At 43.6% G+C, this 12,554-nt stretch overlaps 1 protein-coding gene across 1 annotated transcript; it reads right to left on the bottom strand.

Annotated features, from left to right (window-relative positions):
* Positions 1 to 7,912: 7,912 nt before the first annotated feature.
* Positions 7,913 to 12,074, bottom strand: PROKR1 (prokineticin receptor 1). Its single transcript, XM_041476895.1, has 2 exons — positions 11,403 to 12,074; positions 7,913 to 8,780 (listed from the first exon to the last, which is right to left on the bottom strand). The coding sequence occupies exons 1-2, from the start codon at positions 11,897 to 11,899 to the stop codon at positions 8,084 to 8,086; spliced, it is 1,194 nt and encodes a 397-aa protein (XP_041332829.1). The 5' UTR covers positions 11,900 to 12,074; the 3' UTR covers positions 7,913 to 8,083.
* Between the last annotated feature and the right edge of the window lie 480 nt (positions 12,075 to 12,554).

The following is a 12,554-nucleotide window of genomic DNA, read 5'->3' as shown; positions in this document are numbered from 1 at the left end:
TAGATGTCCAGTGTGGTTGTGTTAAAACATGGTTGCGCAAAGGAGAGGAATTGTTTGAAATTTTTTTTTCTCCATGATGTAGGCAGTACAGGAAGATAATAATTGGGTGAGAGGATTCTGCAATGCCTTTCTTATCCATGTGTATTATTTTGGGGCTGGTGTTGATTAAGCTCTGAAAATTTTCAGGTTTTTCTCTCTCCCTCTCCCTCTCTTTTTTTTTTTTTTTTTTTTTTTTGCAACACCACTGGTATCTTGTATTTTGAAATACAATTCTAAAGGTTGTTAAAACTTCATCTTCCTGTGCTTGAAAGAAATATTGGTAGGAAAGCCTAAGCCATTTTTATTGTTGAGTTAGTGCAGTTTTAAAACTTCATTATTCTGCTTCCATCTTTCCCAGAATCACTTGAGAACAGGATCTCAATGTATTGTACCACTTGATTGGCTCAACAAAAAGTGTTATTTGTTCTAATTACAACAGTACCTCTTTCTGTGTACATCACTAAACTGTTTCCAATTCTCAGCACAGTCTTGGTGGCTGTATTTTTGCACATTTAAACTTGTAACATACAGTGGGAAAAGCATGTAACTGATTTCTAAAGACGTTGTTGGAAGATCTTGCCTTCAGTTTGTTCACTCCTCTGAGCTTCCTGGAAAGTAAGTTAAAAGGTTTTACTGTATTTTGGGACAGATGACTGGAGCCCTGTGAATTTGGCACCTTTTTTGGTCAAAGTCCTGAAGTTCAGCAGGAGGAGCATTCTAGTATGGCTTCAAGTAGACATCCAAATGCACACCAGCTGGTTTTACGGACTTTGCAGGAGGACTTTGTGGATGTGCCCTCTACAGCTCCAATGCCCTGGTTTTTGACTGAGCTTGTGTGCTTGTCTTGTTTTGAAGCGGCTCCTCTTACAGGAAAAACTGCCAAGGGGGAATCAAACCAAGCATTGCCTGGGCCTTGCCACTGCTGTGTTGAGCTGTGTGCAGGCTCAGCTCTCAGCAGCCCTGAGATCTGCTCCCATCATGCTGGGGCCATCTCGGGCAGGGAAGTTGTGCTGTGAAGGAAGCTGCTGGCCTCAGGGGAAGCTGCCCTCATGGCCAGGAGGCAGGAGAGCACAGACCTGGCTTGAGCTGGCCTGTGTCACAGAGGAACTGTCTCAGTCCTGCCCAGGAGGCACCTCCACAAGCAGGTGCATGCAGCTGCCACAGGCTGGAGCGGTGCTCTCTGGAGGAAGAGGAGGAGGGGGAGCCAGCCTCCTGCTGAGGTGTTGGCAGAAGGACAAGCTGCTTTCCTCTGGGGCACAGGAGAGGTGTGCTCCAGGCTGTGGGATGCAAGATGGAGCTGTGCAGCCTCAGGTCCCAGCAGTTCAGAGGCTGGGCACTAGGGATGGACCTTGTGGACCTCAGCTGCTGCCCGTTTCTACCTCAAAAAACCTCATTACACACCCTTGGTGCTTCGAAACTTCCATTCTTGGAGGGTCATCTTGGTCCTTACAGATTCTGCTGAAAGGGGAAGCATTCTTTTTGACAGATTTCTCAGATAAAAATAAAGCGTCAATGTGGCAATATTATATCTGAGAACTGTTGGTAAGGAAAGGGTATGGACCCAGCTAGAGGGGGATAGAAAAGAGAGGAGAGAGGGAGAAAGAGAGATTGAGGGAGAAATAGAAGACAGGGACAGCATTACTGCTGGGACACAGGGGCATCCCACCATAAAGACATAAACTTCTGACATCGTGGATTAATTTTCCTGACACCTCTATTTTCTGCCTCCTTATCACATGGTCCATGTTAAGGCTCCCAAGCCCCTGTATTAATTTTTCACCCTGTGTATAACATATGTTGAGACATAAAGAAAAGTCAAGATTGGTTCCTTTCAGGTCCCCTTCCCTCTGCCAAAAGAGAGGGCATTCCCACAAGGTGAATTCACTCAGTAGGGTGAAGAGATTCCTGTCTGCCTCTTGAGTACAGTGCCATGTCAGGGCCTTGTGGTGGCATCTGGCATTGGGGAAAAGCTGCCATGGGATTTGTGCTGCTTGTGTGTCTCTTCTTTGTTGGGCACACAGGGAAGGTGAGGGGAGAGTGACCAGAGAAGCACAGATGCAGATCCTGAGTGAAACAGGAGCACTCCAGGGCATTTGAAGGGGCCACCTTGTATCTTGGCCACAGAGGGCCTAGTGTGAGTTGCAGGTTTCTTCAAAGGCTGAGAAGTGGGTTGTGTGTTACAGTGTGTACTGTACCATGTGATATTTACTGTATTTTATTGTTAGGAAAATTAATTGCCAATGCCAGAGGTTTATGTCCTAAAAGGATACAGAGGAGTCCTGCAACTTTATTCAGATAAAGGGAGAGGCCATGGAACATTTCCCGTGAGGTCTCTCAAACTGCTGGAGGATGCAACCTCCTCTTTATCCTCATTTCTTTGCTTCATTTTCCTCTCCCCCTTGGCTGAGGTATTTGAGAGGTACAGACTTCCTGAATACAGAACCCCTTCTAATGTGCACCCCCCTGCCCCCTTCCCCCATTTTTCTTTGTATTGCTGTTCTTTTTCTCCAAGTTCAGGAATTTAGAACGGTCTTGGATGAGCAACAGTCTGTGTCAATTAGTGGGATTCCTGTGGAATTTGCTTCTTTCACCTATTTATCTGCAAGCAGACCCACAGTTTGTTTGTAAAGACACATCCCTCTCATTTCTTTCATTATGGTGCTAGATGTGTTGTGTGCTGTCATTCATGTTTAGTGTAATTTATGTATTTTGAATGTATTGCAGAGTATGTACTGCATTATATCATGGTTTCTTGTGTAGCTAAATCTCTCAGAAGCCCTTTAGCCTGCAGCCCCACAGGAGTCCTTCTCCTTGTTGAGACTCAGGATCCCTTTGCCATGAGGCTAAGCTCTTTTTGGAATCTTATATTGAATTCTATTGGATTCCTTCATCACACTGCTGCCTAACTCTTACTGGAGTTGGTAATCACAGCCTCACAGAGGAGTCCTTGACTGCATATTGCTTACTGACTCTTCCAGTTTTCTTCTCCTGGTATTTTTTGGAGAGTGTCACCACATGGTCCTGGAGGAGTTCTTTGCACCTTTTTGGTGTTTTTTAGAGTGTTTTCCCATTTGGCTTTTTCAGAAGCTCTGCCTTTCAGGGGTGTTTCACCCTGTGGTTTTTTTCTTCATTTCTGCAGCGCCTGCCATATACTGGAGCACTTTACAGAGCCATCCTGGAGCAGTATGTCACCCCTGGTGCTTTCAGAGTGTTGTGCACCCAGATCCTGTTGCTTCCAGTGATTGCTTTCCATGTGTTACCTTCCACATTTTTTCTTCTGCAATCAGCAGATGAGCAGGTAGAGTTTTCATGGAGTTTTGACATTCCTTTTTAGCTCAGGGATGCCTTTCTCCAGGAAGTGTTACCATCTTAGTGTTTTCTGTCACTTAGTCTTGGTTTTGAAGAAGCAACTTCGTGCTCAGCGATGTTTCTTACTATCCATGATTATTTGGTAACTTTTATACTGGGTTTTTTTCCACGTTCTTTTGTTCTGGCTGGCGTTACAAAGGTCACTTTTGAAGCTGCAGGAATTCCTGCCTTGTCAGTGGTTTTGAGGAACAACTGAGGGAGCTGGGTCTGTTTGGCCTGGAGAAAATGGGGCTCAGGGGTGACGTTATCAGTCTCTACAACTACCTGAAAGGAGGTTGTAGCCAGGTGGGGGTTAGTCTCTTCTCCCAGGAAACAGGACAAGAGCACATAGTCTTAAACTGCACCAGAGGAGGTTCTAGTTGGACTTGAGGAGGAATTTCCTTCACAAAAAGGGTTAGACATTAGAATGGAGGTGGTGGAGTCACTGTGTCTGGAGGTGTTTCGGAAAGACTGGCACTCAGTGCCATGGTCTATTTGATATGGTGGTGTTTGGCCAAAGGCTGGACTCAGGGATCTCAGAGATCTTTTCCAACATAATTGGGTCTGCGAGTTAGGGCTTATCCTGGTAAAGCCTATAGGACAGGATCGTAACAGAGTGTATGAGAGAGTAAGATCTCCATGAGTCTGAGGGACAAGTGTCTATCTTGCCTCAACTCTCATTTTTTCTGCTCAATGGTGTGTGTTTTTCTGCACAAGCAGTACGGACTATTTAGAAAGGGAACAGCCCAAACACCTAGCATCTGTTACAGCCTTGCCAATACAGGGAGAGGGAGAATGCAGACACTACAAGCATTGGTTAAGTGCCTGGGTACGCAGCTGTCAAAAGCTGAAGTATCTGTTGCTACTTGGAATCATAGTAATCCTGGGAATACCTGCTTGATGCCATTCCCACGGTGTTTGTTGTGAGCTGATGCAGTTTGTGGTGATGCTGCAGAGGCAGCAGCTGGAGGGTGCTGTTGCCACGGAAAAGGCTCAAAGAAGAAGGATCACAGCAAAGTCTTAGCTCCTGAATGAGTCAGTCAGTCTCAAGGGAAATTTTCTGTGCTGGCTACTTTGATGTACGCTGGCCTGGGATCTTGCAGGTCATCCCCCTTTTGCAGAGGGACATTTGCTTTAATGACACAGCCTTTGTTTTCTCAGTGCCTGTTGCTGAGAATAGCTGCTTTTTCTTCTCCTAATGCTCTCTTAGGCATTTCAGGTTACCATTTTAGCTTCCAGGTGCACCCAGGTTTATGTTTTCAGTGTGAAGGAGCAGAGACTGGATTTTACTCTCAAGTTATCCCTGGAGAAGCTGCTGTAGAAGGAAGTGAGGCTATGGAGCTGTGCTGCAGGAGGACAGCTGAGCAGTGATCTGGTGTGGTAGCACCACAGTTGTGCATTTGGCAGCAAAAATTGGAGCTAGCCACAACCGAGACATGGTAGCATCTGGTTGATTCACTGCATGGTGATCTAAACACTGCCAAAGGATCTCTGGTCCCACCCACTCCTCATCCATGACACATGGCACAATTCTTGCATGATGGAGCCCTTACTGAACATGTTTTCCTAGAGCTTACTCTTTCTTTGTCTTTCTCTGTTTACAAGCAGATCTCCAGGTAGGTGCAGTCCATATTCAATTCCCTCTCTAAATGTTGTCCTTTAGTAAGTTGTGAGGGTACAAAAAAGCCTTTTTGTTCTTTTCTTCCCTGCACAGCTCATGTAAGCCCTATGGAATGCAGTAGGCAGCTTCCAGCAGGCAGGAGTTGTGCTGGAAAGGCACATCTTTTTCCTCTGAGACAGGTGCTGCCTTCTTCCCAGCTTGTGCTTGTCTTTCTCTGTTTACAAGCAGAGCTCCAGGTAGGTGCAGTCCGTATTCAATTCCCTCTCTAAATGTTGTCCTTTAGTAAGTTGTGAGGGTACAAAAAAGCCTTTTTGTTCTTTTCTTCCCTGCACAGCTCATGTAAGCCCTATGGAATGCGGGGTCTGGTCCTGTCCTTCAGACCCTTCCCTCCTGCTCCCCCCTGCCTGAGGTAGCCACTTTGGTCGTGGCCTGTTCCCACTCCCTGCACACTTCAGGAGTATTCACAGTAGTTTTTAAGTGACTTTTGGTTCCCATGCAAAGCCCTGGGCCTCTGCTTGCTGGAGCTCAGTTTATGTCTCTGAAAGTGCCCTGTTTTGGGCTGTTTGGAGTCGGTGCCGACACAGGCTAAGGGTAATGTGACTGCTTCGTGCTTGGAGCAGGGAACAGAGCTGTCGCCCTTCCTCAGTGGGAGTCACCCTTTCCCTGTGGATGCAGCTCACAACAAATGCAGTTGAGGGCAAAGCATGACTTCTCCTGCCCTATCCAGAGGTTCAGGCAGTAACACTGCTTTGTTGCTTGGAGGACCTCAAAATGTCAAAAATACAGCAGTCCCAAAACCTAAACCCTCAGCAGGGGCTGTGAAGGATGCTGCTGTAATACCCTTGGCAGGCACAGGGATGAGAATAGTGGTTAGGCCAGACCACAAGAGCTCTCTTGGACTCTTAGAGGTGATTTCCAGAGTTTTAATGCAATTCTTTGCCCCAGATTTTGTTCAGTACTATATTTCTTGGCAGAAATTGGTTTTTTTATTAACTCGGCCTCAGATGGATTACCCTAGTGTGGAAATTGTTAGTTGACTTTGTTGCACCAAAACCATGTAGGGAAAACAGGTGGAAGGAGTATCACACACTCTAATAACAGGCAGTAATGCTAGCTAAGCCCTTACAACTAAGGCAGGTTTCAGAAGGAACCATGAGATTTCAAGTGAGATTACAAAGATTAAGTCTTTTGATAGTGAAATACTTCAACTCTCTGGTCCTTTAAATTTCTGTGGCAGGCTGGAAAACAAATGGATTTAGTACTTACCCCTGTTCAAAACTGACATTTTGAAGGATGATTTCAGTCATTGTTTTGCCTAACATCAAATTACGAAATACTCTTCAACATATATTTAAGAGCAGCTAATGATGAGAGGCTTTGAGCATTTTGAATGGATTTGAATATCCTTTTGCCCTTAAATTTAATTGGTCAATTTTTCTTCAGCAGCAATGGGATCATTCACATTACTCAGTTGGGTAAGCAAGTGATGGCTAATAGAAAAAGACAAAAAATAATTCAGAATGCTTATACTGAGGCCATGTTTTATTTGCAAGGTTTGCTGCTCACTTTAAATTCACAAATAGGCAAGTTATTTACCAAAACGATTTACTCCAAAAGTAGGCACAACCACATACTTTAAAACAGGAAGCATTTGTCATCACAACAGAAAAGATTTTATTTCCATACACAGAAGTCCATGGTATCATACATGTAGTTGAAATGAGTAGGTATTACTGTTACTGTCACCTGCTTTGTCACAATTATCAGTTAAGAAACATCCAATCGGAAGAGTAAAAGAAGCACTGTGGAAGGAAAAGCAGAATTCATCTGGAGTTGTTGTGTCATACCTGAGCAAACAATAAGCTTCTCAACTCAACCAGAGGCTGGCTAGCTGAAGCCTAAGCCTGTCCTGCTCCCAGAAAGAAGGATGGATCATCTTGGGATCTCCTTGGTATTTTGGCATTGCTTATCCTTTATTGTGAAGGTGCACACAGACTTAGTAAGATGTCTGGTTGGATTTTCCCACCACCATGCTGTAGGTTTATATGGATCCCACTGAGAAGGTAAAACACATGAAACTCCATCTGAACACAAGAAAACACTTTTTCACTGAGTGAGAGCTGTGGAACACTGACACTGGTGATCCAGGGAGACTGTCAGCATTCCCTGGAGTCAATCAAAGCCTAGCTGGACACAATCCTGGCTAATGTGTGCAGAGGGATGGGCTAGACAATGTGGAGATGTTATTCCCAAGTTCTACAATTTTGTGATTGATTCTGCGAGGAGCTCAGCATCTCAAGGCAGCAGAAGCTAGCCACAGGGTGCCTGGAGGTGAGGGAGTAGATCCTTTTCATATGTATCTGTGGCATTTCCAAATACATAACAGAGTTAACACTCTCCATAAAACTAAAGAGTGGAATATTGATAAAGCATTCTTAAACAAGGTGTAACAGGAAGAGGCTTGAGGTTTTCACTTGACTGTGGAGCAGATTTTAGCTTTCAGAGTATGTGCCTTTCATAAAAACATGCTGTGCGTATTGTCCAATGACAATAGAAAGCTGGTGGTCTCTAGACTTCAAGAAGCTTCATTAGGAGGGGTAAACTGAGAGGTTAGAGAGTAATAGGAAGCAACATGGGCTTTTTTGGCATCCTTTCTCTTCTGAGCAGAAAGAAAAGGACACCAAATAGCTTAAAGGTACAAGTCATAAGCTCAAAGATGTTAAGAGGTTTCTCTTAAGAAACAAAGAAGCATCACTGCTAGGGTCAGCACTCAACTTTTACGTCATTGTAGTTCGCTCTAATGCATTCATAGACTTTGTTCTTATTAAACAACTATAAAATTAGTGTCTACATCCCAAATTGACAGATGTATGAACTGAAGCACAGCATCTGTTCAAGCTTAAGGATTATCCAGCAGTCCAGTGAGAAGAGTTCTGGTGGGAATGAAAAGTAGGCTGCTTTTTTGAGGGCTCTCACCAGTGGTGGGTATTCCTACAGACAAGGAAGAAGCTTCTGAGAAGGTATTATTTCCTATACCCCCTCTCCAAAAAAGGTGAGATTAGAACCTCAGAAAATTTATTGTAGTTTTATGCAGTCTACTTCCTCTGTGACTGGCATTGCACTTGTTCTCAGGTCCAAATCTGTGCTAGATTTGCTTCCCTTATACGTTGACCTCCATCTGAGCAGCATGATCTTCTTGAAGTACTTCATGGTGTTGTTTTTCACGGTTACGAAGCACATGGTGTTTATCATGCTGTTACTCATGGCGATGCACCTGACTATGTAAAAGGCAGTAAGATAATGCTTCTCTTTCACCAAGAGCGTGGGGAAGAAGTCCCGGACAATTGTGAAACCATAGAAAGGTGCCCAGCAGAGAACATAGGCAATCAGAATGCACATTAGTACCATAACAGTTTTCCTTCTGCACTGAAGCTTCTTTCTGATTTGTTTCGTCTGAAATCCTGGGACAGTTTTAAACCAAAGCTCCTGAGAGATCCTGGCGTAACACAAGGTCATTGTAATCACAGGTGCTACAAATTCAATGCCAAAGATGAAGAGAAAGTATGATTTATAGTACATCTGCTGGTCAACTGGCCAAATTTGGCCACAGAAAAATTTCTTCTGGTTTTTCACTATAAACAACACGGTTTCAGTAGCAAAGTATGCCGATGGAATAGCTACAAGTATGGAGATGACCCAGACCAAGGCAATGAGGAAGGTTGCTGTTTGATAATTCATGCGGGGTTTCAGTGGGTGAACAATGGCCAAATACCTGCAACAGAAAAATATATTCAAAACACTGTTGGTTAGAACACACTTCAAAATACATGCAAACAGAATTGCGCAGGAGGAAATTGCTGTCATTCCTGAGGGGAGAGCCTGAACATACTCGTCTGTAAGGACATAATCATCTGTAAGAACATGTTGCGAAATAGCAGCCTGGAGCTGAGTTACAATTTTGTATCACAACTTTTCCTTTTAAACAGGAGCAAGAGTTTGAAAAATGCAGTATTACACATCTAGTCAGATCCAGGGAAGAAAACACAAACATGTTGAATCAGGAAAATGTTTTCCCTAGGCAGAGAGCTACTTAAATAGCTCTTTTTACAAAGCGGTGAAATATACATCACAGTGTTTTTCTTATTTCTGTGGTTATTCCGTGGGGTGCAAAGACCTGAAGGTGATGCTAATGTATGGTTACAGGTGACCATGATTTTAAGCCACCCACAGAATGTGTATCTATTTTCTTCCTGTGCAAATCCTTTTTGTGTGTATTCTGGAGGTGACTATTGCTTATTCATCTTAAATATGCAGTATTAAGTAATATGGCAAAGCAGAAAACTTGAGTTAGATATTTGCACTGCTTAGGACTGTAAAGCTGCAAGGTTGTAGTATTTCTGCTTGGAGGAGATTTTTATCAGAGGTCCCAGTATAACTGTATTTAACCCAAAGTATTGTTTCAAAAAGTGGAATTTCTCATTCCTTTGGAGTCTATTCCATCTATATATATTTAATACATAGAATAGCATCCATAAGATATATTTATTCTAAAGTAAAATGGAAAGTCAGCAGCACTTTGCATCAGCCAGTTCTTGGAAGCAGATAAATTGTTCATGGCTCTTAATAGTGCAGGGTAAATGTCAGGGGACAGCAAAATGAGTCAGTGTCATTGTGGAGCAGAAGGTTAACATTTTTACATCAGGTCCTGGGGAAGTAAGTTGTGGCATAATGTATGTGTATGCATTCATAAATGTGCATATCTGCTCAGCAGAACATTTGGCTGGATGGGATCAATCTGTCCAACTGAGTCCGGAGGAAGCTTTTGTGGTGGATTTCCTGATTGTCATTGCTTACCACACTTGGGCTGTTACCTTAGAGTGGTTCTGCAGTTCACAAACTGAATTCAGATGAAATTATCCTGGAAGATGTGCTCCTAAAGTGTACATAAAACACACCAAATGCCCATGGGTGTTTGGTTCAGGGGACCGAGCTAAATATTGCAGTGTGGACATTAGAGCCTTAGACATTAGACATTAGATCACATGCTCTTCCTCTTCAGATGTTGTATTTTTTCTAGTGTAGGTGTGGCCTTAAAAATGTGAAATTCCTATTTTTTTCATGTGAATAGACATGGACAAAGAAGAAAGAGAGCCTTCCCTAAAGAAAGTCCTCAGTGGGACAGACTTACTCACTTTACACAGCTGATTCCTTTTAAACAGTCTAAACATGGGAAGACTTTTGTTAGGAGCCCGTTCCTTTTAGAGACAGAAGTCAACAATCCACATGACATAACTAACATGGAATAGGTGATTGTAAACAATGGGGTTTCTGTCTGTTTACTAAACCAATAGCTTGCAAAAAAAAAGAGAAAGAAAAAAGAAAAGCCATGAAACCAAAACAGTGTGTTCTTACAACAAGCTTCAGTGATTAATCTTGTTAATCAGGCTTGTTTTTAAAGATGTGTGGGAAGATATGCTATAAATCTGATTTCTTAGCAGACATAAGGGCGCCATGACCCATTACTTCATCAGCCTGAGATGCACTGGCACAGCTTTCCAAGAAAACCTTGTAGAAGCTGAAAAACTGATAGAAAATGGTAATGCATACATGGTAGTGTTTAGAAGCTTTACCTTGAGTCCTCAGCTGCTGTTGAAAGCCTATTCTGTTAGATGCTTGTTAAGGATTTGTTTTGTAGGAGCTGATCGTCCCCTTGCCCACGTCAGGGAAAACATCTCTGAACTTCTCCAGAGTCTCTTCATAGACTTCCATTCACATCTGGAACAGCTGACTCAGCCATACACAAGCTGCATCTGTACAGCCTTCAGCAGGGCTAACTGCTCCTGACTTTTGCATCAGGGACTGAAAACTGCAATGCTACACTAAAGTTTGAAATGGCACATGAGAGAAATTGGGGGAAAGAAGAGGAAGAGTGGGAATCACATATGTATGTGCAAAGGGTCTACAGAGATGTGTATTGTGTTTGTACATGAAAGAGGTCTTATGATTATGACCTTTCTGTAAAGAGTTTACTGAGCCCTCTGGGGTCAGAGTCTCTGGCTTTCTGTGAGTCAGTCATGTCAGACTTATGTCAGCACCAGACTGATGCTCACTGCCTTGGTCTGTCAGAGTCCATGGTGCACAAGGCTGAGAGGAGTCCTGAGAAAGGATACAGTTAAATTAAATTGTTAAAATTCCTGGAGTAAAAGGCAGGCAATCTCTCAGGACTGCAGCACAATTGGAAAAAAATTCTTCACTGAAAGAGTGGTCAGGCATCAAAACATGCTACCCAGGAATAAAATTTTTCACAAAAAATGTGGATGTGGCACTTGAGGACATGGTTTAGAACTTTGGAAGCTGTGGCTACATCTTTGTGCAGTGGTAGCATCCCACTTACCTGTCAACAGCTATAGCCAGGAGAGCATTGGTCGAAACATAGAGGGAGACAGTTCGTAAGTAGTTGACCGAGGCACAGAGGACATGGCCGTGCTCCCAGGACAGCTGCTGCACCACGTAGTAGTCCATCTCAAAGGGGCAGCACACGATAGCCACGATGAAGTCTGAGATGGCCAGGTTGGCAATCAGCAGGTTGGTGAGGTTTCGCAGCTTCTTGTAGCGGGCGAGAGCAGCAATGAAGATGAAGTTGCCAATGCCACAGACCAGCATGATGCCAACCAGGGCAACCCCGATCACAATCTTGGCTGTGAAGAAGGTGCGGGTTTTGGTCATGTCATCTTCACTGTCCAGTGGCAGGTCATAATCACTGTAAGTGAAATTGAAAGGGAAAGAGAAGTTTCTCAAAGAGGTGAAATCCCCATCATGGATGTTGTACATTGAAGCAAAGTTGAGGTGGATGGTAGCATTTAGGTCATGTTCAGTTTGCTCCATGGCCATGTCTGTCTTCTTTTGGCATGTGCAGCTTGGCTGGCCCTCGATGTTGTGTTAGCCCAGTGTGGCAGGGTACAAGAGTGGCAGGTGAGAGACCTCACCCAAAGCTTCCTTTTGAGCAGTGAGTAACCTTGTCTTTGTTCCCAGAAGGTTGTAGGACAACAGCCTCACTTGTCTCCTTCTGTGGGAGCAAAAAGAGGAAAATGTTACCTGAAAGGAAATGACAGCAGAAGTACTGATCTTGAAGGAAAGCAATAGCCACCTCATTGCCCCTCAGATCTGTTGCTGCATGTGCACAGAAGGAAGAAATACCCTGTGAAGGGATGCTTCTGTTCTCACAAAATAAATGCTTCTAGTTGTTTCATGCACTTTGTTACAGCAGCAGTTTTATTTACCAACAATGAAATTTTCACCAGGCAGTGAAATGACAGTCTAGGAGGAATGTAAAATCTAGTTCAAAACTCTACCAGCCCGCAAGCCCATGGTGCTGTCATCGTTGTGCAAGGTAAAAGACACTAAAATGACAACTCATTGTGCTGTAAAGCATTTGATGTGCCTTTTGGACAAAGTTTGTGCTTTATTCTGGTTGTTTTTCTGTAGAGTGATGTGGTAGAGGAGAATGAAAAGAGAACTGATGTTCTTGCTTCCAAATACATTTCTT

Source organism: Pyrgilauda ruficollis, unplaced genomic scaffold (assembly GCF_017590135.1).
Source record: "Pyrgilauda ruficollis isolate IOZ18807 unplaced genomic scaffold, ASM1759013v1 scaffold4, whole genome shotgun sequence".
NCBI lineage: Eukaryota > Metazoa > Chordata > Aves > Passeriformes > Passeridae > Pyrgilauda > Pyrgilauda ruficollis.
The sequence above is the reverse complement of the archived record's forward strand: the minus strand, read 5'-3'. Positions and strand labels throughout refer to the sequence as shown.

Coding starts and splice junctions, on each gene's coding strand:
- PROKR1 (XM_041476895.1), bottom strand. CDS start 11,899: ATGGCCATGGAGCAAACTGAACATGACCTAAATGCTACCATCCACCTC. Junction 8,781..11,402: donor CTGGCTATAGCTGTTGACAG/GTAAGTGGGATG, acceptor TTTCTGTTGCAG/GTATTTGGCCATTGTTCACC.